Genomic DNA, 24,661 nt, shown 5'->3' on the forward strand with positions numbered 1-24,661 from the left:
CGAAATAAGGTCCCGTGGTGGTCGACCAGAAGGGGAGGGGCTTAGGCTCTCTATTAGACATTCTCTGGTGTTTCCATGGTTTCTACAAAATAAAACCGGAAATCGAGGGTAACGCGGGTGTGATGTCATTGATAGGCGACGCACGGTTAAAACCGCGTATTTCTCTGGATTTAAACATTCTTAGAAACATTTGAGATACTGCAAGTACACAAGTCGACAAAATATATAACATTGTTAATGTTCTAGTGGTTTTTGGATATTTTGAAGACCCAAAATCGTACATGGTGTGCCTTTAATTATCCTAAAAATAGGCTTCTAAAATAGACAATTAAAATATAATTTTGTACTTGGTTCTGGTGTGAAATGTTTCATGAGATACAAAAGTATTTCGAGGCTGAAGATCAGGTGTAATTGGCAAGGCAGCGGAGGAGAGAAACACTGTCTTTAGTGCATAATGAAGCGTGGAAGCGTATTGCATAAATCACAATCTCTCACGGTCCTTAAAATCGCCCACAATATGATGCTTTTATAAAACAAACCATAACGCTTTCACGTCATCTGATCACAGGCTGGCAACAGAACATCAACATTCACAGATAATAAAACCTGGCTTTTCTAAGCTACAAAGACACTTGTAAATCACAATCAACAAATGTTCAAATGAATCAAAGCCTTTGGTTATCCTCACGACGAAGGAATTTGGCTACATATCGTTTGATTATTCCCAACAAAACGAGGTCAGCTGATTGAAGCGCCACGAAGGCCTACGATGTGATCGAACAGCATTTATCATGATTTTGGTAGTTCGCCTGATGTGGATATATCAATGCCCAAAAGTTCAGTCTGCACAGACTATTGCTGGAGATATTGCTTGCTACATCGTCTGAGCCAGTTGGAAACTCACAACCATCCGAACTTTCCCGGTTAACCTGAAGAAAATGCAGTTTCCTGAAAGTATCGATGTCTGAGATGGAAAGCAGATGCACGTCAGCTAAAGCGTACCAAGCGATCCACTGGGAAACGCGCTACTTTGGCACTTTCGGACTCGTAACGTGCCAGAAATTGGCAAGAGCGTGGAAAAAAAATGGGCGTCGCCAACCAGAACGCACTATGACATCACTCACAACACAGTATGACGAAACACGCCAGGCCGCGAGAGCAAAGACGGATCTCCTGTTATTAAATATTATATATATATGCCACTATAAAAGATAACTTAAAGCTGGGCTTGAGAGGAAGTCGAAGCAACCGCTGCAGTGCATCATGGGAGGGAGCAGAAATGGCACAGACGGTCGGGACACCAAACCTTTATTTGGCCCTGAAATAAAAGCTCCATCTTTGCGAATTCGCCGCATTAATTTGGCCGAGATCATTTGGTAAGCAGAGGGTTCACAGTCAATCCTTAAGTTAACAAGTTCAATTTCGTCCCTCGTGAGTAACGAGGGGTGCGTAAAAAATTGTGCAAGTAAACACGGGGCAAGTTTTTTTGGGAGAAGCGCCAAAAGTTATAAGGTTCAATGTCCCGTGAAGTAAGAGAAAGGAAGAATAATGCCCTGTTTGACTGATCGGCACGATTCTACAACTGTATACAGCTATTTACATCATGGGTTCTCTCATTTATACAACACAACTTGGTAGCACTTCTTTAAAGATTTGACTTTTTTTGTATTTTTTGTATTTTTTTTTACTTCTCCAAAACGTCTTCCCTAATCATAAAAGTCAACTTACATCAAAATATACTTACTACAAGTCAACACAACTAACAAAATATATATAACAGAAGTCAAACACGTAGAAAATCTGAGGTATTTCTGGTCTGAGGTGGTCTGTGGTTTATGAACAATATCTTTAATGCTTTTTTTTTTTTGTCCTTTCATAACTAATTTTTATTGTTTCGAGTTGCGCTCTTTCGTCTCGGAAGCTTTTGAATGTCTGGTGACGCGCGGTTGCATCTGAGGATGAACTTTACTGAGAAGATACGGGACATTTCTTTCATCCGAGCAGCAGCACTGTGGAAATTCACTCTTGAATTATGGCATATGGAAATGTGGATCACCGTCTGCCACTTTTAAGACGAAATAAATATCATTCTTGTGGTGTTTTTTTTCTTCTTTTCTTTGCTAATTAGTCAAACGCCACCTAGTTTGACGTTCTCAAATTTGCAGCCCCAAACTGAAGTCTGAATGTCGCCGGTCAGATCTCAGATTTGGTCCCTGTTAGAAAGAGGTAATGCATGAAGGGACCCGAGCAAAAGCACACGAAACTAAACACTTCCTGCGTGAAGCGCACAAGACCGGGTCATATTTCACACTCAAGTCAAAGAAAAAATATTTTGCTTTACCCTATATATTTTTTTTATTAACACACACAACTATAAAGCACATTTTCTGCCAGTTTTTTTTTTACTATTTCAATTTATAGATTATTGCAGTATTCGTTTTTTTAATTAAAATAATCATACATTTTTATATTACAGTAATAAGAATCTACTTAGAAACAACATTGAAAACAATGCAAATAAATTTTTTTTTTATCCTGATGCATTACGGTCAAGATAATTTGGAGAAAAACATCTTTTTATACATGATTTCATTATTTGTTGGACTGCCTGGATTGATTTTATTAATAAAAACAAGTGTAAATTATTATTTTACAGATTTATAAGATGTTAATTAGAATCAACATTAAGATTAATGAGAATTACCACAAAAAAAAAAAAAATCTGGATGAAATCTGGTCAAGATAATTGGGTGTAATACAATCATTTCATTATTTGTTGGATACCTGTATTGAGTTTATTAATTAAAACAAGCGTAAATTATTAAATTAAACTATTAAGAATCTACTTAGAACGATGAGAATTAATAAAAAAAATTAAATCTGGATCTGGATCCATTACTTTTATGAGAATTTGGAGGAAAACACAGTTTTATACATCAACTTTTTCTTAATTAAAATCACTGTATTACAGTAATAAAATCAACATTGAGAAAAATGAAAAACACCATAAATAAAGGTAAATAATCCGGACGCATAATAACGGTCGAGTGAATTTGAGAGAAAATGTGCTTAATTGTCATATATATTTTTAAAAAAGGCGTTTTAATTCATTTCTTATTTTTTTCTTTGGGTTTTGAGGTAAAATGTGACCCAGAATGCCTCTGCCGTGCGAGTCCTTCACTCCACAACACATTGCATTATTACAAGAGAAACTAGACAGGAGAAACAAACACTTTTTATGGTCTTTTTTTCTCTTTTTCATCAAACTCTCAGCACACACACACACACACACACACACGGCCTTGCATGTTTCGTGTAGGTAACTAGTGTTAAATTGATCAGGGCACTGTTATACTTGTCTCTGTCCTATAATGGTGTGGGAAAGGCAGTCATGGACCTTTGACACTGGATACCTGAGAAAGATTCCCGTACCAAACTAAACGCTCTCATGACGTCCGACATTTCCACATGCAAGCCAGCGAGAGATTTCACTCATATCCACTCAATAAAATCCCCAACCAACCTTTTCACAGTCACCAACTTCAACAGCATGAAGAAAAAAATGAAAATAAAAACACAAAAAAAAAGAAAGAAAGAAATTAGTCCAGTTGCGTTTTCCGTGTTCTTTAACACCCGTTAGTTCCGTAAAAGACACGTTTTCTGTAATTTCGAATAGCACACTTTCAGAAAGAGAGAGAGAGAGAGAGAGACACAGAGAGAGAGAGAGAGAGAGAGAGAAATAAAAAGGTAGATCCCGCGAGGAGGTTGGATTGCGCGTGTAACAGTCATAATGATCCTCGCAGGTTTTGCAGCACTGTTGAATGATCCGACACGGCGAAGATGAAGCCGTCATGTATCGGTTGCTTTTCACAGACGATCCTGTCCGACAGACGGAACAGAACGCAAAAAAAGAGGAGAAAAACCAAGTGAAATGTTGAGGTACCTGCAACCGGTCAGCATTCATTTGTCGGCACCTGAATGCGCGTCGTATTTTAAAAAATCTTTCGCGTTTTTGCTCTAATGATAAAAATACAGTAGAGAAGTGTGCTGGTAGTTACTGATCCGATCAGAAAAAAAAAATACAAATAATAATAATAATAATAATAAAGTTAAAAAAACGTTGTGATAAAATAGCAGCTGCTTGAATGTGTTTTGCGGTGGAGTTTCAGATGCTGGACTCGTTGGTGACCGAGGTCATGGACAGAAGACAGTCTGAGGTAGAAGAGCTGGAGATCCGGCGGATCTGAGAGAGACGCTCCTCTACACACCCCGCAGAGAGACGAGCCTCGGCGTCATGATCCCAGCACTCCTCGATCGACTCGCACATCTGAGCCAGACCCTGAGCACACACACACACAACACACACAGGGGTGTAAACAGCACTGAGAACATCATCTGTTCTGTAGAATTATTACACTTTTATTGATGAACCTAAGCATGATTTGCACTCACAAACACACACACACACACAAACAAACACACGAACAGAAACACACACACACACATTCACACGTGCGCACACACACACACACACACACACACACACACACACACACACACACACACACACACACACACACACACACACACACACACACACACACACACACACACACACACACACACACACACACACACACAGGGGTGTAAACAGCACTGAGAACATCATCTGTTCTGTAGAATTATTACACTTTTATTGATGAACCCAAGCATGATTTGCACTCACAAACACACACACAAACAGAAACACACACACACACAAACACACGAACAGAAACACACACAAACAGAAACACACAGACACACATTCACACGCGCGCACACACACACACACACACACACACACACACACACACACACACACACACACACACACACACACACACACACACACACACACACAGGGGTTTAAACATCACTGAGAACATCATTCTGTTCTGTAGAATTATTACACTTTTATTGATAAACCTAATGCATGATTTGCACTCACAAACACACACACAAACAGAAACACACACACACACACACACACACACATGAACAGAAACACACACAAACAGAAACACACACACACACACACAAACAGAAACACACACACATTCACACGCGCACACACACACACACACACACACACACACACACACGGGTTTAAACATCGTAGCACTGAGAACATCTGTTCTCTAGAATTATTAAACTTTTATTGATAAACCTAAACATGATTTGCACTCACAAACACACACACACACACATACAAACTAACAAACACCCCCCCACACACACACACACAACACAGGGGTTTAAACATCGCAGCATTGAGAACATCTGTTCTGTAGAATTATTAAACTTTTATTGATAAACCTAAGCATGATTTGCACTCACAAACACACACACACACACACACAAACAAACAAACAAACAAACAAACAAACACACACACACGAACAGAAACACACACAAACAGAAACACACACACACACACACACACACGGGTTGAAACATCACAGCACTGAGAACATCATGTTCTGTAGAGAGAAACAGCATGAACACACACACACACACACACACACACACACGGGGAGAGAAACAGCATGAACACACACACGGGGAGAGAAACAGCATGAACACACACACACACACACACACACACACACACTCACCGAATGCTTGAGCCAGCAGTCCTTAAACACCGGCCGCATCTTTTTATGCACCACCACATCCTGAAGATCCTCCAGCGACGGATGCTGGCCGATCTCCTCCTCAAACGGCAGCATGTACTCGTCTACAGGACCTGAAGGAGCACACCACAGTCAAACCAACATTTATTCAGACACCTTCAACATTTCTCACATTATCACAGTTTATTCACTATAGTTTAGAAAATGGTAATAAATATGAGCAGAACTCAGTGGATATTTGACTGGTTTTGTCCGTCCTTCTCTTAGACTCTCATGAATTATGTTGAATATCTGTCAGCTGTTAAATTTAACTACACAATTAGATAATACCAGTTTAGCTCAACCAGTGACCAAGCAATGCTTCATGTTGTTCAGTCTGTGTGTAAAAAGAGCATTAGCAATTACAGAAAACACACTTCAGCAGAACATCATCAGCTCAAAGTGGAGGAATCATTTTTTGGTCCCAAATTTGTATACATTTTACTGTATGAATAATTTTTGGGTATAATATGTCACAATTTGCTTTATTTTACATAAATGAACTATAGTGTCCTGCACCCACTAGTAAAACAATATTTTAAAAATGATATCTGGAGTCTGAATAATTTCTGGTTCGACTAAGGAACAGCAACGTGTCTAAAGTAGGCGGAGCTTAGTGGCTCAGAACCGACTCTGATTGGTCAGGTGAGATGGTTACACTTATTGACAATGAAGTTCGTCGTCATTGTTGGCAAGCAATTTTAAAAAAAAAAAATGGATTTTTCTTGTTACAGAACATAATTTTATATTCATTTTAAGGCAAGATAGTTCAGTTTTCATGTGTCATTTCAGAAAACAAACGAGGCTGTTTCGATGTGTGTGTAGACTTGGAGACTGAGATGTGAGGAAGTGTGTGTGAGCGCTCTCACCGTCGGAGGCTTTGCACCGGGACACCAGCTCCCACAGCACCAGCCCCATGGCGTACATGTCTATCCTCAGAAACGCATCCCGCTGGAAGTTAATCGCTCCCTCCAGAACCTCCGGCGCCATGTACCTCCGCGTGCCGACCTGAGGGATCAGACACGATCAGCTTCACAGAACAAGCCCTTATTATGCGGTTTACCATTTTGTTTCCTAAAAGGTTAACCTCTTAACCTTCTCCAGAGCGTCGGCGCACTGAAGCGTTTTTTTTTTTATTTAGTTCAAATATACTATCAGATTTAATGTTATACCTTGACAAACTATACATCATTAAAAAGATATAAGACTCAAGATTCAGTATTTGACCACTATTGTATTCTGAGAAACTTATAGTGACAGTTATGTCTTAATTTGTGTCAGGAGTTATGAAATGAAAAAAATGAGTCGATACCTTTAATATGAATTATGAGCGTCAGCTGGTCCATTCATAAAAAACACTCCGTGCTGTCGTCATGATAGCGATTCACAAAACAACGTCCCTGAGGGCTTTTAGCTCAACAATGTGCAGATGTGGAGAAATATTGATATATTCTCATAGATTCACATCATATTTCTATAGACAGGAATAATATTTATTGAATTTATACCCAAATGCGTCGATGTAATCATAATGATCGCTTCTTACTGAGATGTGCTGTGTTTTCCATTCATACCAATAGCATGGGGGCGCTATTATGTCCAATAAAAGTCCATATATGGATCATGAAGAAGACCCATAGTCATGTGACATTCCAGGACGTCACTGAGTGATACAGAAAGTACAGAGATCGCTGTAACATGCAGATAAAGATGTTTTGAAGACAATAAACATGATTGCAATGATATTTGAGTTACCTGTGTTCTTCAAGCCATGCCAGGTATTTCATAATAATAGATTATATTTATAATGTAATGCTAATCGATATAGATTTCATCATCGTTCAGAACACTAAATAATACATTTTCTGTCTGATTTTTTTTTTATCTGAAGCCAAGTTAGATCACAGAAGATTATTTAAAACACTAGACTTGCGTTATATAGTGAGTTTGGAGCGCAAACATAGTTTTAATCTCATAAATGGTCGTGTATTGATGGTGTGCTAAGCTAACATGCTAGCGAGCCCAGGCGCACCTGCCACGAGCAGTTATTGTTTTATGATTTTTTTCTAAATAGGAATGCTTACTGAAATGTTTCAGTGCATTTGATACCAGTTTCAAATATTTAGTGAGAACTTTGATAAAAGAAATTAGGGTTTGAAACCCTATGAATAGCTTGTGAATAGCCAGTCGTTAGTAGCTATAATGCAGACAAAAGAAATGCATATTTAGAGCCATAAAAACCAGTCTGGAGAGGTGTAAATGTGTGCAGGGGAGACTGAGACTGAATGGGGCACCACAAAACAATAGAGACAATAGACTGAATAGATGACTCAGAAGATGACTAAACATCAGTTTGCTAATAGAGTCTAATCAAAATAAAGTAATTTGACATGATCTTGAAAAACATTGAACTAAATACAGAGCTTTATACTTATCATTTTCAGATTTTAAATATAAAATGGTCAGACATGTGGCTTTAGCTGCAGTGCATTTCTAGATTGCTCCAGGGCCAACTTCAATTTTATTTTCATGAAGATGTTTCATAAAAATAAATTTCTAATAACTTTACAAAACTTTGAAGCTATTTAAAATTGTTTTTTTCATTATGACAATAATTAATTCTACATTTACAATAAACAACCAGGTGTCAGCTTTCAAATGAGATCATACTTGTGCTTTTAGTGCAAAGGGTTCATGAACTGTATCTGTTTTAGTTTGGGTATGTCATTTCTGGGGATTTTTCAAAAGTGGGCTTGAAGCTTAACAGGTTAACATGCATTTTCTCATAATATACATTGCAGAATCAGCTCTTTTCTCTTAGTCTGTTGTGATTGGTCTACTCTGCTCTGATTGGTCAGATGACCCAGTCTGTTGTGATTGGTCTACTCTGCTCTGATTGGTCAGATGGCCCAGTCTGTTGTGATTGGTCTACTCTGCTCTGATTGGTCAGATGGCCCAGTCTGTTGTGATTGGTCTACTCTGCTCTGATTGGTCAGATGACCCAGTCTGTTGTGATTGGTCTACTCTGCTCTGATTGGTCAGATGGCCCAGTCTGTTGTGATTGGTCTACTCTGCTCTGATTGGTCAGATGACCCAGTCTGTTGTGATTGGTCTACTCTGCTCTGATTGGTCAGATGACCCAGTCTGTTGTGATTGGTCTACTCTGCTCTGATTGGTCAGATGGCCCAGTCTGTTGTGATTGGTCTACTCTTCTCTGATTGGTCAGATGGCCCAGTCTGTTGTGATTGGTCTACTCTGCTCTGATTGGTCAGATGACCCAGTCTGTTGTGATTGGTCTACTCTGCTCTGATTGGTCAGACGGCCCAGTCTGTTGTGATTGGTCTACTCTGCTCTGATTGGTCAGATGGTCCAGTCTGTTGTGATTGGTCTACTCTGCTCTGATTGGTCAGATGATCCAGTCTGTTTTGATTGGTCTACTCTGCTCTGATTGGTCAGATGGCCCAGTCTGTTGTGATTGGTCTACTCTGCTCTGATTGGTCAGACGGCCCAGTCTGTTGTGATTGGTCTACTCTGCTCTGATTGGTCAGATGGCCCAGTCTGTTGTGATTGGTCTACTCTGCTCTGATTGGTCAGATGACCCAGTCTGTTGTGATTGGTCGACCGCTTACAGCTCATATCAGAAACCAAAAGCTCATGATCATATCTGAATCTCAGCTCTTGATCACAGTGATTCGAACAGTAACGATGGCGTGGGTTTTACCGTATCAATCTCATCAAAGTGGATTTGCTTTGTCAGCAGAAAACAGCGACTTCTCGACACGAACAACACGAACCGAACTCTTCAGTCTCAGATACACTAGAGCAGGTGTGCCCAACCCTGCTCCTGCCGATCGACTGTCCTGCACAGTTCATCTCCAACCCTAATCAAACACACCTGAAGCAACCAATTAAGGTCTTCAGGCTCACTTGAAAATTGAAGGCAGGTGTGTTTACTTAGGGTTGGAGATGAACTGTGCAGGACAGTCGATCGGCAGGAGCAGGGTTGGGCACCCCTGCTCTAGAGTGTTTGAGGGGCAAAGAGACGCTGTTTGCCGACAGCCAATGAAAACCATAGACCGGGCATTATGCAAATTAGTTACAAACCTATGCAGATTCGAACAGGAAGTAAGACTGGAATTAGACGAATCGCTTCAGGAAGTTCAGAATCGAATCTTAGTTTTGGGAGATGGTAACTCCATTTATCTTTGAAACTTTGCAGACCTTTAACCTTCACGAACAGCTTTATCTCACACTACATGAAAGGCAATTTCACAAAAAAGCATAATAAGGGCGACTCTTAACTCCTATAAGCAGAAGCGTCTCACCTGACCGTGTGTGTCTCCCGGTGGTTTACCCGGCTCGAACCGAACCGCTAAGCCGAAGTCCCCAACAACAGCGGTGAGATCGGTCTTCAGCATCACATTCTTACTCTTGAAGTCTCTGTGGAAGATGTTTGCATTATAATGAGCCATTTAAGATAAGAATCTTTATTGTGATTGTATGCATACAGTAGAACACATCAACGAAATGGAGTTTGCAGCTCTAAAAAAAAAAAAAAGACGCATAAAAGTAATGATAAATAACTAGTTGAATCTAATAAAAAATATAAATATAATTTAAACAATGCACAGTAGTGCAACCACAGTGTAGTGTTTATCTAAAGTGAGGTAGTGCAAGATAGTCCAGTCATTTTATGAAAAAAGGTTGAACAAATTGCAACAGAAGCAAACTGATAAGATGCTGTAAGAGGTCAACAAGATTCAACAAGACATGTTCACCCAATGTTTAGATATGTTGTGTTATTTATGCAAATTAGAACATAAGTAATTAGATTATGCACCATTTGCCCATATTAACAAACAATTTCAAAAAATTTGTAATACATTTTTTGTTTGTCTTGATGCAAGTAATCAACTCAGAAATTTTCATGGTGATATCTAAAGGTTACAATTTTTACCCTATTCACGTGAGAAAAAGAAGTCTTTCCAGAAAACGGCAAGTTTTTTTGTGATTGTTGCTGGAAAAAATCCTTGATTATGCGGCCCGTTTTCTTGAAAAATACGATGGAATATGCGGGATATTTATGCAATTTTATTATGAAATTGCGTGAACTTACATAAATTGCGGTTTGATGAAAAAGAGAGAATAAAGTGATTCCCCAACACCCTGTTCTCTCTAGGCTCCTACCTTACTGTGAAGAGTCATTTCTTATTCCTTCCTATGATAAGCAAGCATAACTACATCACAGAAAGAGCTGGAATATTTCAGTTCATCTTGATTTATTTCAGATCTTAATAAACACATCAAACTTACAAAACATTGAGTCAAACGAGTTCTGTAGCTTTACTAAAGGAATATGCTACAACTTCTGTAAAAATGAATAAATAAAATATAAAAATAAAGTGTGCTCCTGTTTTACAGCTTTTCGATGATGTTCACGTTGCGTGATTACGTCACTTCATAACGTTCCCATGGCAACAGGGGGAAACGGCTCTTGCGTGACGCAAACGCAACATTTTTCAACTTTCTGCTGAGATATATGTGACTTTTTTGCAATGAAAATGCGAGGATTATGAAATCATGCAAGCCCCGCATATTTTGCACGGAAATCAGCAATTTATGCGGCGAAAGTGCGGCGTATTTGAAAAAATGCCCCCGCATAAATATGCAGACTTTGGCTGATTATGCACTGAATCATGCGATCGCATAATCACGTTTTTCTGGAGGGACTTATTTCGAAACTTTCCCCTAATGGGATTCTTCTGGGCTTTTTTCCCCCTTACTCAGGACATATTGAGGATACAAAATCAGTTGAGTTTGCTTCTGTCGCAACTTGTTCTAGGTTGACCCCCATTTTGGCTTAAAATGACTGGACTAAGAGTACTTTAAAAACAACATCAGCATTACAGGGACGTGCATGATTGTAAACACTGTTCATAGTAAAACAGTGTATAGATGATTATTAATGTCTTCTTCATCAGAGGTTAAACTCACCTGTGTGCAATCGCAGGTTTAGGACCTTCTCCTTTAAACCGCGGGACGTCCTCGTGAAGGTACGCCAGGCCACAGGCCATGGTTTCTGCGATGTGACACATGTCGTTCCAGCTCAGCGCGTTCCCCTTCAGATAGTCCGTCAGCGAACCCTGACCAGAGCCGGAGGAAAACACATCCAAACACTCAACACTTGCACTAATGCGAAAAATATGAAGTGCAATATTGTAACATATTGAAGTAATAATGTTTAAAGGTGCAGTGTGTAGATTTTAGCGGCATCTAGTGGTTCGGTTGCGAGTTGCACTAATGGCTCCGCCCACTGCTCACCCCTCCCTTTCAAAGAAGCTACGGTGGCTCAAACGGGACAAACGTATCGTCGTCTGAGACGGCAGAGAATAGCCAGAGTAAGCCAAGAGTGTACGTCACTGTTTCTGTACCACAGTCCATTATAAACCACATCATGGATAAAGTTTACAAAGCCATAGTCAGGTGAGGATCAAGGGTCTTAATATATAACATAATAATAATAGTAATCAGCTGATTGTCTCACGAACGTAACCAGCACATTTCTCCCCACATAGCAAACCCATAATACAGCGAGGGAGAAGAACCACATGAAACTATGCAACTATATATTTTTTCTAACAGGGTAGTAAAGGTTTAGCTGGCTAATATGAGCTGTTACTGTGGCTGAGCCAGTGTTGCCAACTATTTTCAGAGGAATGTAGCTAACGCCTTCCCTAAAAGTCGCTAAATGTCAATAGATGACATCATACGTCAATTAGCATATTAATTACGTCATCGCGTCGTACTTGCGTTCTGTCAGCCTAGTGCGTTTTCTCTCTAAATTAATGCTCTATTTAATATAACATAGCCGAATGTCAAATAAAGCCGTTCTCATTTCCTATTTTTTTGTTGTCAGACAATAGAACGAGTAGCTATAATATAGTGAATGATTAGGCCTACATTTTTTATAGGCCTATGTGGAACATTATCTGAATTGAGAGAGTTAGGGAACCGGATGAACTAAGCTATGTGATAGTGAGTGTTACAAGTAATAAGCACAAGAAAATAAATAAAATGAAAATGGTCGAAACTAAATTCTTTAAATATAAAACAAAAGAAAAGCAGATAAGTGATAAGTCCGTGGAAAAACACTGCTCATTTGCGTCTGTCAGCGGCCGTGCGCTCCTCTCAGCCAGTCACTGAACAGGGGAGACGCAGCGAGAGAGAGTGACGGCCTCGCGCTCGCAGGACAGTACTGGCAACATTTGGAGGTTACTGAGGTTTGTCCAAAAAGTCGCTAAAATTGTCGCTAGTCGCTTCTTTGAAAAAATGTCGCTGAAGGGGTCTGAAAAGTCGCTAAAAATAGCGACAAAGGCGCTAAGTTGGCAACGGTCCGCGCGGCAGAAATGACGTGATTGTAACAGCGCGTGCGCCTCCGCATCCCCTAGACACCATTTACTAAACACAAATTAATAAATAATAATATTGTTTTTTTTCCCTCTGGTTTTGAAAACTCTTCGCGATCGACTTAAAATGCCTCCAAGATGGACTTGTCGACCGCGATCGACGGGTTGGTGACTCCTGTAACGTTACTGTTTTACGGTCAATAGTAGTGATCAGCTGATTGTCAAAGCCATAACACAGCGAGGGAGAAGAACTAAGTTACATGAAACAGTCCAACTACATATTTTACACCACTGACACGGGAAAAGTCACTACTCGCGGTGTCTATGGCTAGCTTCTAGGTTTCTGCGGCTTCTCTTTCAAGGTAGTGAGGAAACACGCTCTGTAGCGCTGTGTGTTCGCTGTCGGCTACGGTAGAAACATGACGACACAACATGTCGCCCTTCATAGAAGGGGTTATGTAGATATAAATGTCTCATTCTAAGGTAATAAAAACATTACGGTTCATTGAGTAAGGTCTTTATACACCACTGAACACATAGTTATGGATCTTATATTGCATTTCTGTCAATAGATCCTCAGAAATATTACACATTGCACCTTTAAAATTTGATTTAAGGTCCTTGCACACTGAGTCCGAAATTTTTGTGTGTTTTTTCGTATTGGTCACACACACACCTCTCAGAACGCTCACTACGGATGCGTAAAATAGGGCTGCACAATATATCGAAATATTGCAGATGTATATATCGCGATAATCATATCGCAACGGCTTGCAATAACTGCGTTCATGAACAAAAGAGAGTAAATCACTCGCTGCTCTTGGCTGAATAACTTTTCTAGCTTTAATAAGAATCAGTATATATTTAAATCACACAGTGAAAACTAAGCAGTGTTTTATTTTTACATTTGATTATTCAGTTTCTGTTGTTAAATAACCCTGATGTAGGATAACCTGAACCCGAGCTTTACACTGATGTTAATAACACGTCTTATGCGACAGTAAAACACTGCTGTTCACTTTCAGAAGTTGTAGGGATGTTTTCTTGTCACAAAAAGAATGAGAAACACGCATGTAGGTTATATAATAGATCATTTAAGTTTATTTTACACACTTTAAGCATCATCGTATCGCATTATTTAATGAGTTATCTCATTTTTCTTCAATATTGTGCAGCCCTAGCGGAAAACACAGAAAATCAAACCCGATCCGAAGTTTTTTTTTAACGTGCGAATATTTCGGACTCAGTGTGCAAGGACCTTTACATTACAAGCTATCAGAATTTCATAATTCGATTTTGCCATATTAATATTAGCATCTGCACAAAATGAAAGGTTTTCAAAGTTTTCAAAGTTTGGGCTTAATAGCGTTTTTTTGCTTCATATTCTCACTATATCATACTATACGAGCCATAAAAGCCTGATATATCAAATATGATACAAAAACACATGGACACTTTTTATTATTTTTTTTGTCCAAAGTTTCAATAAACTGTTCCATTTCCATTTTTTTAAAATTTATCAAGCTTTACAGGGTTAAGTTTAGGTCCATGGCTGCATGCATAAAAGCTTCTAATGGGTCAGTTGGGGATTTCTGGTGTGTTTTTACCCTGCATATATTTTTGTTTAAGGTCTCATGACCTTTGACCCCTCACCCTCTCGTGAAACTCTGTGATGAGCCAGAACTCAGTCTCCAGGTTGCTTCCGCGTTTCTCCGCAGCGATGTAGCGCAGGAGGTTATCATGTTTCATGCCCGGCGTAGAGAAAATATCCCACTCGTTCTGCCACGACTGCTTGTCCTGTCGACACAGTAAAGTAATGTCAATGTAAAAGTAATGTAAAAAAACAACTTTACGTAATGACACAGATTTGATGGTGACTGCTGTCAACACTGGTTTCGTGAAACTTAGACTGAAAATCTTCACAGCTTCATATTTATAAATAAATAAATACATAAAAATGCATAAATACTTAAAATTAAATAAAATCATTAAAATAAATAAATAAACAAACACAGCCATCTAGCATCTATACAGTAGTATAAATAGGCAGCATTTTAAGTAAAAGCAAACAAAACTAATATGAACCTGAATGCTGAAAATCTTCACATTTACATAATTATAAATAAATACATTAATGATTATACATAAATTAATTCAATAAAAATAAATAAAACCATAAAAAATAAATACATAAAAATAAATCAAATCATTAAAAAAATTAAAATAAAAAATGCATTAAAATAAATAAATAAAATGTAAAAAAAGTAATACAAATTAATTAATAAAATACAAATAAAAATAAATGAAAAATTATAAAATTCTTAAAAATAAATAAATGCATTTAAATATAAATAAATTAATACAATCAAAACAAATAAACAAATAAAATGTTAAATAAATTCATAATTAATTAATTAAAATAAAGAATAAAAACATGCATTAAAATTAAAAAATTAAAAAATTAAACTAAAATAAAAAATAATATTAATTAATTAAATAAAATACATTAATAAATAAATGCTTTTGGTGTCACTGTTCAGACTACATATTCATAAATAAATGCATATTAAAAATTAAATATAAATTAATTAATTAAAAAATAAATAAACATGCATAAAAATAAATAAATGCACTAAAATAAATGAACAGTGCATTTGCTGTATCTGTTCAGCATTAACATGAAGCCTTCTGCGACTCTCTCAAAGCCTAGTGAGCTAGCTTGCATTTATAAAGGCAGAAAAGAAACAAATCTGAACCTGAATGGGGAAAATCTTGACGGCTACATATTCGTTCATCATCTGTGCCTTCCACACGCATCCGAAGCGTCCTCTGGCTTTAACCTCCAGCAGCTGAAGAGGCTTCAGGCCCACCAGCGGTGAAGGAGGAGACGGGCCAGGGTCCTGCAGGACACATCACACAGCATCAACATCTCAACGCCTCAATACTGCACTTCACACATGAACGAAGACATCAAACAATGCAGTGAAGAGCACCACTAGGTGGCGGCAGAGAACAGGAAACAACGCTTGACACAGGACACGAACTGTAAGGAGTGTGTGAGATCAGAGTAAAGCGGGTGGACCGACCTCGTTGATGTCCACGTGTCCGTAGGGAGGCTTGCGGTGCCGGTACATCCAGAAGGCCAGCAGGAGAGCCGTGGAGAGCATGGTGACGGGCAGCAGAGAGTAGACCAGCACGTTCAGCAGCGACGGGGGGGCAGGAGGAGGCTCGATCACTGACGGACACACACACACACACACGTTAGACTGAACTCTGAGCAGACACACAGGCCAGTCAAAAAATGTACAGGTGAAATCGAAAAATTAGAATATGGTGCAAAAGTTCATTTATTTCAGTAATTCAACTTAAAAGGTGAAACTAATATATTATATAGACTCATTACATGCAAAGTGAGATATTTCAAGTCTTTATTTGTTATAATGTTGTTGATGATTATGGGTTACAGCTTATGAAAACCCCACATTCAAAATTAGAATATTGTGAAAAGGTTTCATAAGCTGTACACCATAATCAAACCAAAAATAAATGAACTTTTGCACGATATTCTAATTTTTCGAGTTTCACCTGTATATGATGACCGAATAAATGTATAAAATAGATAAATCAAAAATATATATTAAATTATATATATATATATATATATATATATATATATATATAATAAATTAATATAAATACATATTAACGAATAAGCAAATAAATAATTAAAAATTAAAATAATCAAATTCTAAAAATGCATGCATTAAAAACATGAATTAATGTAGAAATAAATAAATATAAATAAATACTAGCAAATTTGAAATAATAATTAATTAAAATAAATTAACACAAAAATGAATAAAAAAGTATAAATAAAATGTAAAAAAAATAAATGTATGAATATTTATTTTAATGTATTTATTTATTTTTTGCATTTATTTATGCATTCTAAAATAACAAATAATAATAAATACATGCATTAAAATAAATAAACAAAAAAATTATAAATAAATAGTGAAATAAATAAATGCATAATACATAAATAAAAATGAAAAATAATTCATTCAAAATAAAAAATAAAATTATAAATAAATTATAAACAAATAAAAAATAAATGCATGATAAATAAATGAATAAATAACTGTTGTGCATTAACCATTACCCTCAGACACAACAAGTTGAATGTGTATTGAGTGATGTCAGCATTGAGGATGTTTATGATGCGTATTGAGTGATGTCATCATTGAGGATGATTATGATGCGTAATGAGTGATGTCAGCACTGAGATGTTCATGATGGCCTGGCGTTCACACTGAAGCTCAGGGGTAGAGCAGCAGAACAGCAGGGACGTCTCTCACCTGGTCCGCTGACGTCGGGCAGGTGTGTGAACCTCTCGTTGCAGAAGTTTCCTTCACAGCAGCAGAAGAACACCTGAGGGTTTTCCTCTGTGGCCACACACTCCTGTCTGCGATGACGAGACACAAACGACACACTCGTGAGAGTCGGACAGACACGCGTGTAAGATCCTCTCGTCTAGTTCAACATCTCATTATAGAGGCTGAGTGGAAGATCTCCAGCGCTAATGAACAGAGCTCTTGTAACCACAGCCACGTCCAAGTGATCTGAGGGCGCCGGCGCTTCGGCCTGTGCGTTACAAGAGGTAAAAATGATATAAATACTGTTCGTTTTCTCACACAAACCGCTCGTTTCGTGTCTTAGGCCATCAATGTGTACTTACATTTACGAGTCATTAAATCATGTTTAATTTGGACTTCTCTGTGCATGCTCTTTGAGGTGGTGACCATAGATCTGCATTATATGACTGACAGACAAGAACGGTTTGACCTAAAAATATCAAAATTGAAACTACTGCGGAAACAAAGACACCTACATCTTGGATGCCCTTGAGGTAAGCTAAAACACACCAAAAATTAATTTCAAAGTGAACTATCCCTTTAATGAGCGAGTCATTGAATCATTCATTTAACCGATTCATTCAAACAGCTAAATCATTCAGGAAAGAAGCATTTGACTGTCTTAATGAATGAGTCATTGAATCATTCATTCAAACGATTCGTTCATTCAGTAATGAAACACCGCAGTGTGTCACTCAGAGACGCAAAAATATCCTGTTTCTTTGTTTGGAACTAACATTTATTGAATGGAAATACATAAATGGAAAAGATTTGAAAAATCTTTATGCAACTTTCGGCACAATCAATGTTATTTATAAAGCTCTTTGAAAACTGCTAAAGTGTTGTAAGGAGAAATACATTGCATAAAAAACATGACAAAAAGCTACTGTAAATCATAATACCCAATGCCAATAAAAACAAGCTTTTTAAAACATCAACTTTTTATACAACAACAGCTGAGAGTGACCGAGACTATCCTGCTCCAAAAACAATTATTATAAAGATAATTATAAAATGAGTCTATATAACTTATGTATTATTATAGAAACAGAAGCACTGCATTTATGAGCTGAATGTTTCTCGACAGCCTCGGATCCCGGTGTGGAAGTGATCTCGGTTTCTTTCTGTTCCACTAAAGAGAGTGAGTCATACAAGTCTGGAACTATTCTAGTAAATAATACATTATAAATAAATAAATAATAATAATAAATTCAAAAAGTCCAACGTGAGCAAACCTCAAAACCCCAGTTTCACTGCCAACTTCAGTCTGTTTCTCTAAAATCCCAATTTAGCCTCTGAAATGTGGGGAATCTGAAGCGTTTACCTGGGGCCGTCTTTAAAAGCAAATCCCTGCAGATTAGATAACGCAGGATTGTTGCGGGAATCTTTTTTAAGCAGCCGATACAGAGACTGGCCCACTTTCTCAAACGCAATCGCTCAGACTGTTCTGCCAATAAAGTGATGTTCGGGAGAGCCGAGCGACGCGTCCATGACCTTCACAACATGAAGCCTCATTCAGAAGAACAGAAACGCCACACACAAACATTTACCACATCAGATGTGTGTTTGTAGCAATGCAAAACAGCTTTAAATAAGATCACTAGCATCATCTTATTTCTGTAAGATAATTCAAGGGAACTTTGCCTAAAGGCAGGCTGGGTAAAAATAAATATATAATATATATATATAAAAAAAAAAATTAATTAAATTAAAAATAACATCATAAATAAAAACATAAAATAAATAATTCTAAATAAATAAATAAAAATTAAATTAAATAAAAGGCATTATAAAACAAATAAAAAAATAAATAAAATTATTCATTCATTACTATTATTGTTATTATTATAATAAATGCATAAATATATAACCACATAAATAATCAAATGAACAAATAATCAACTAAAATAAATCTAACATTTGTGTTTATTGAGAGGAAAACATAGATTTTTAATTCACTTGCATTAAACATCTAAATCATTTTAGATAAATTAATGGCCATAATGATTGATTTGGTTGAAATGATGACATGCATGAATGAATGCATGAATGAATGCATGAATGAATGCATGAATGAATGCATGAATGAATGCATGAATGAATGCATGAATGAATGCATGAATGAATGCATGAATGAATGAATGAATGCATGAATGAATGAATGCATGAATGAATGAATGCATGAATGAATGAATGCATGAATGAATGAATGAATGAATGAATGAATGCATGAATGAATGCATGAATGAATGAATGAATGCATGAATGAATGCATGAATGAATGCATGAACGGACAACTGCGGTTTCTCGCTATTTCTCCATTTGCTCTAAAATACCCAAAACAGAGTAAAAATATGTTAATCGAGTGGAAAACTAGACCTTTAATTCACTTGCATTAAAACATTTTAAATATTAATAAATGGCCATAAAGATTGATTTGCTTTGAAATTACGACTTTTCAAGTTTAACTAATCAACTAACTGACTATATAACTAAATTAATAAAAGCAGATATTGATATCATATACTGTATATCAGTCTATTGACAGTATTCGCAAAGTTTCTCAATATTTCGCAGTTTGCTCTGAAGTGTCTTAATGACCTTGTGAAATAATAGAGTAAAAAATCAATGCAACATCTAAAAAAAAAAAAAAAAAAAAAAAAAAAAAAAAAAATAGGCAACAGATCCAAATATGTGTGGAAAACATGGCTGGGTTTAAATTCACTTGCATTAAACAACATTTTAAATCAAATTAATTATACCGTTATAAAAGATTTGGCTGAAATAATGACTGGTCAACTAGTGATTGAATCAATGTCAACTTCCCTTTATTTCTATAGAGCCTCATCAATATCCGCAGCGATCTGCTTCTGGAAGTCCTCGCGTTCAGGGACGCTGTAAGTAGGTCAGCGGTGAAATTAATTCAGGACAAACGGAGATAAGAAACATTAAATGATGAGCCTGAACCTGCGCACAGAGCAGAAGACATCCCGAGACGTCCTCCGCCTCCTCTTCAGACGCTCATCGAGTTCTTCTTAGAAAGAAACAATCGCTCTGTTACATGATGATGTAAGACGGCTGCAAAACTTCCTCCGACTCCGTGACCTAATCCAATCTAAAGCAGACGCTTTTCATTGCAATGCAAGAGCTGGAAATATATGATCTTTCTCAATGGCACAATAACACACAACCCTCCAATCACACACACACACACACACACACAACTCGAAGGTCAAAACCGATTCCTCTCCTTTTACAAACTGAGTGAATGCATGACATCTGAAGAATAATTGTGTCTCAGGCCATCCTTAAAAATATTTTGGTTTGCAGTAACAGCAAAAAAAAAAAAAAAATAGGGTCGGTAGGTAGGTCTATATTTTTTTTTTTCAAGATTCAATGTAAAAAAAAAAGGATAATTTTGGTCATGGTGATTAGGTCGGTATGAATTTAAACAAATTTGCATATCGTGACGTCACTGACTGGGTCTTCAACCCCCATGCTTTCGGGCGCACCATTGCGAACCTCATTCTGATACAGGTTATAGACCACAAACAATTTGAAATCTTTGTAAAAAAAAAAACATATTTATTGCATTAATTCCAGCTGCATTCATTTGGAAAAAAATAGGCAGAATCAAAAGAAAAAAAGGAGCCACTAGATTTCAATGAAAGTGGATTTTCAGAGGGAAACAAATAAATTAAAATGACTAATCTCACCAGCGCCGCGCCGACCAATAAAACAGCGCGTTTGGCACCATTCGTTTACATTTGACCCATACTGTTACAAGCCCCCTTTCTGGTCTAGGGGCAGGAAAGGAGGGTAACAAAAAGTTGCAGGGAGAGAGTGAGAGATTTGACCCATAAACATCTGCTATTATTAACGGAAATCAGTGAGGTCAAATAGCTAGGCGCATTGTAGGAAACTATAGGCCGATTAAGTAGTCCTGACATATTATGGAATGGTCGATTTTCTTTTGTGCAATTTAGTACATTTCGGTATGGGATGTGCTGTTTTATTGGTCAGCGCGGCGCTGGTGAGATTAATTCGCGCCGCTCTGACCATTGGCTGGCGCAAGCAAACACTTCTCCCTGCGCTGTCGAGTCTCGGTCCATTGAGCCACGCAGATTACAAGTCAGCGCAGCGCGAACTCTGTAACACACCGCGCCGTTTCGTCCCCCTTTCGGTGTGTTTGGCTTCCCACACTTATGTGTGTTTGTTTGTCAGAGCCTGCAGTTGCTGTGTGACGCGCGTTCGCGGTGGGCATGTCATGACGAGCTGGACGGGCTCCGAGAAAAGGCCGTTAACATCGATTCCCTATTTGACCATTAAGAATTTCGAATAATGAGCGACTAAATGTAGGCTCATACAGACGTATTTCACAAGCAGCCGCGCCGCAGCCATCATCACCGAGCGCGAACCATTGACAGTGAATGAAACGAAGCGAACGCACAGGCCATATCATAATAGATGACGCCACGGGTTTTTATTTAAAAGAAAGAACGTAGCCTACGCAATTTATATTCACAATACTTACTATAATAAATGTATATTATTTTATTGCATTTGTATTAGTTGTTTGAAGAGTAAAAAAAAAATCGGTCGGTCTTAATGCAAGTTTACAACCGGCAAGTCGGTCGGACTAAAAGGGGAAAAAAATAAATAATTGGGTCGGTCCTAATTTGACAGGGTCGGTCGGGTTACGGCAAACAAGAATATTTTCAAGCATGGCCTCATAAACCTCCTGAAATGAAGACGATGAGCAGCTTCGGCTGGTGAAGCCACTGACCGACCCGAAACATGAAGCTGGCTCAGCTTACCCCGATCAGGGACGGATAAAACTACACAATAAAACACCAAGTCATAAACACCTTCATGAAAATGACTGACCTGTCGAAGCAGTTTGTGTCACATGACTGACCTGACGTAGCAGTTTGTGTCGCATGACTGACCTGACGTAGCAGTTTGTGTCGCATGACTGACCTGACGTAGCAGTTTGTGTCGCATGACTGACCTGTCGTAGCAGTTTGTGTCGCATGACTGACCTGACGTAGCAGTTTGTGTCGCATGACTGACCTGTCGTAGCAGTTTGTGTCGCATGACTGACCTGTCGTAGCAGTTTGTGTCACATGACTGACCTGTCGTAGCAGTTTGTGTCACATGACTGACCTGTCGTAGCAGTTTGTGTCACATGACTGACCTGTCGTAGCAGTTTGTGTCACATGACTGACCTGTCGTAGCAGTTTGTGTCACATGACTGACCTGACGTAGCAGTTTGTGTCACATGACTGACCTGTCGTAGCAGTTTGTGTCGCATGACTGACCTGACGTAGCAGTTTGTGTCGCATGACTGACCTGTCGTAGCAGTTTGTGTCGCATGACTGACCTGTCGTAGCAGTTTGTGTCGCATGACTGACCTGACGTAGCAGTTTGTGTCGCATGACTGACCTGTCGTAGCAGTTTGTGTCACATGACTGACCTGTCGTAGCAGTTTGTGTCACATGACTGACCTGTCGTAGCAGTTTGTGTCACATGACTGACCTGTCGTAGCAGTTTGTGTCACATGACTGACCTGTCGTAGCAGTTTGTGTCACATGACTGACCTGACGTAGCAGTTTGTGTCACATGACTGACCTGACGTAGCAGTTTGTGTCGCATGACTGACCTGACGTAGCAGTTTGTGTCGCATGACTGACCTGACGTAGCAGTTTGTGTCGCATGACTGACCTGTCGTAGCAGTTTGTGTCGCATGACTGACCTGACGTAGCAGTTTGTGTCGCATGACTGACCTGACGTAGCAGTTTGTGTCACATGACTGACCTGTTGTACAGTTTGTGTCACATGACTGACCTGACGTAGCAGTTTGTGTCACATGACTGACCTGACGTAGCAGTTTGTGTCACATGACTGACCTGTTGTACAGTTTGTGTCACATGACTGACCTGACGTAGCAGTTTGTGTCGCATGACTGACCTGACGTAGCAGTTTGTGTCGCATGACTGACCTGTCGTAGCAGTTTGTGTCGCATGACTGACCTGACGTAGCAGTTTGTGTCGCATGACTGACCTGTCGTAGCAGTTTGTGTCACATGACTGACCTGTCGTAGCAGTTTGTGTCGCATGACTGACCTGTCATAGCAGTTTGTGTCGCATGACTGACCTGTCGTAGCAGTTTGTGTCACATGACTGACCTGTCGTAGCAGTTTGTGTCGCATGACTGACCTGTCGTAGCAGTTTGTGTCACATGACTGACCTGTCGTAGCAGTTTGTGTCACATGACTGACCTGTCGTAGCAGTTTGTGTCACATGACTGACCTGTCGTAGCAGTTTGTGTCACATGACTGACCTGACGTAGCAGTTCGTGTCACATGACTGACCTGACGTAGCAGTTTGTGTCACATGACTGACCTGTCGTAGCAGTTGAAGTCGTCTAACCAGCATCCCTTCTTCACCAGCTCGATGTTCCCGGAGTTGTTCCTCCAGGAGGCGTAACAGTGCGAGCGTTTGTCCTTCTCTCCCTCACATCTCTCCACACCACTGCGGTTCGTCTTCTCGATCTCCCAGTTAATGTTGAAGTACAAGCATTCGCGCGTCTCCACCTCTCCATGGCTGGGTCCTGTTCAACAAAAGAGAACGACAGCGTTAAAGTTACCGTTCAACACAGGAGAACGACAGCGTTAAAGTTACCGTTTAGCAAAAGAAAACGACAGCGTTAAAGTTACCGTTTAACAAAAGAGAACTACAGCGTTAAAGTTACCGTTCAACACAGGAGAACGACAGCGTTAAAGTTACCGTTTAACAAAAGAGAACGACAGCGTTAAAGTTACCGTTTAACAAAAGAGAACGACAGCGTTAAAGTTACCGTTTAACAAAAGAGAACGACAGCGTTAAAGTTACCGTTCAACACAAGAGAACGACAGCGTTAAAGTTACCGTTTAACAAAAGAGAACTACAGCGTTAAAGTTACCGTTCAACACAGGAGAACGACAGCGTTAAAGTTACCGTTTAACCAAAGAGAACGACAGCATTAAAGTTACCGTTTAACAAAAGAGAACGACAGTGTTAAAGTTACCATTTAACAAAAGAGAACGACAGCGTTAAAGTTACCGTTCAACACAGGAGAACGACAG

General features: G+C 38.6%; 1 protein-coding gene across 1 annotated transcript in view; it reads right to left on the reverse strand.

Annotated features, from left to right (window-relative positions):
• Positions 1-3,123: 3,123 nt before the first annotated feature.
• acvr2ba (activin A receptor type 2Ba) overlaps positions 3,124-24,661 on the reverse strand; it is a 59,140-nt gene continuing 37,602 nt past the window's right edge. The window contains exons 2-11 of the mRNA XM_056263629.1: positions 23,940-24,147; positions 17,479-17,585; positions 16,207-16,355; positions 15,877-16,020; positions 14,774-14,917; positions 11,709-11,857; positions 10,040-10,154; positions 6,584-6,722; positions 5,658-5,788; positions 3,124-4,339 (exon numbers count right to left, since the gene is read on the reverse strand). Of these exons, the coding sequence (XP_056119604.1) occupies positions 4,166-4,339; positions 5,658-5,788; positions 6,584-6,722; positions 10,040-10,154; positions 11,709-11,857; positions 14,774-14,917; positions 15,877-16,020; positions 16,207-16,355; positions 17,479-17,585; positions 23,940-24,147 (1,460 nt within the window). The 3' untranslated portion in view covers positions 3,124-4,165. The remainder of the gene's footprint in view (positions 4,340-5,657; positions 5,789-6,583; positions 6,723-10,039; positions 10,155-11,708; positions 11,858-14,773; positions 14,918-15,876; positions 16,021-16,206; positions 16,356-17,478; positions 17,586-23,939; positions 24,148-24,661) is intronic.

The sequence above is a fragment of the Rhinichthys klamathensis genome, unplaced genomic scaffold (genome assembly GCF_029890125.1).
Source record: "Rhinichthys klamathensis goyatoka isolate OS25496 unplaced genomic scaffold, OSU_Roscu_1.1 h1tg000209l_1, whole genome shotgun sequence".
NCBI classification, from domain to species: domain Eukaryota; kingdom Metazoa; phylum Chordata; class Actinopteri; order Cypriniformes; family Leuciscidae; genus Rhinichthys; species Rhinichthys klamathensis.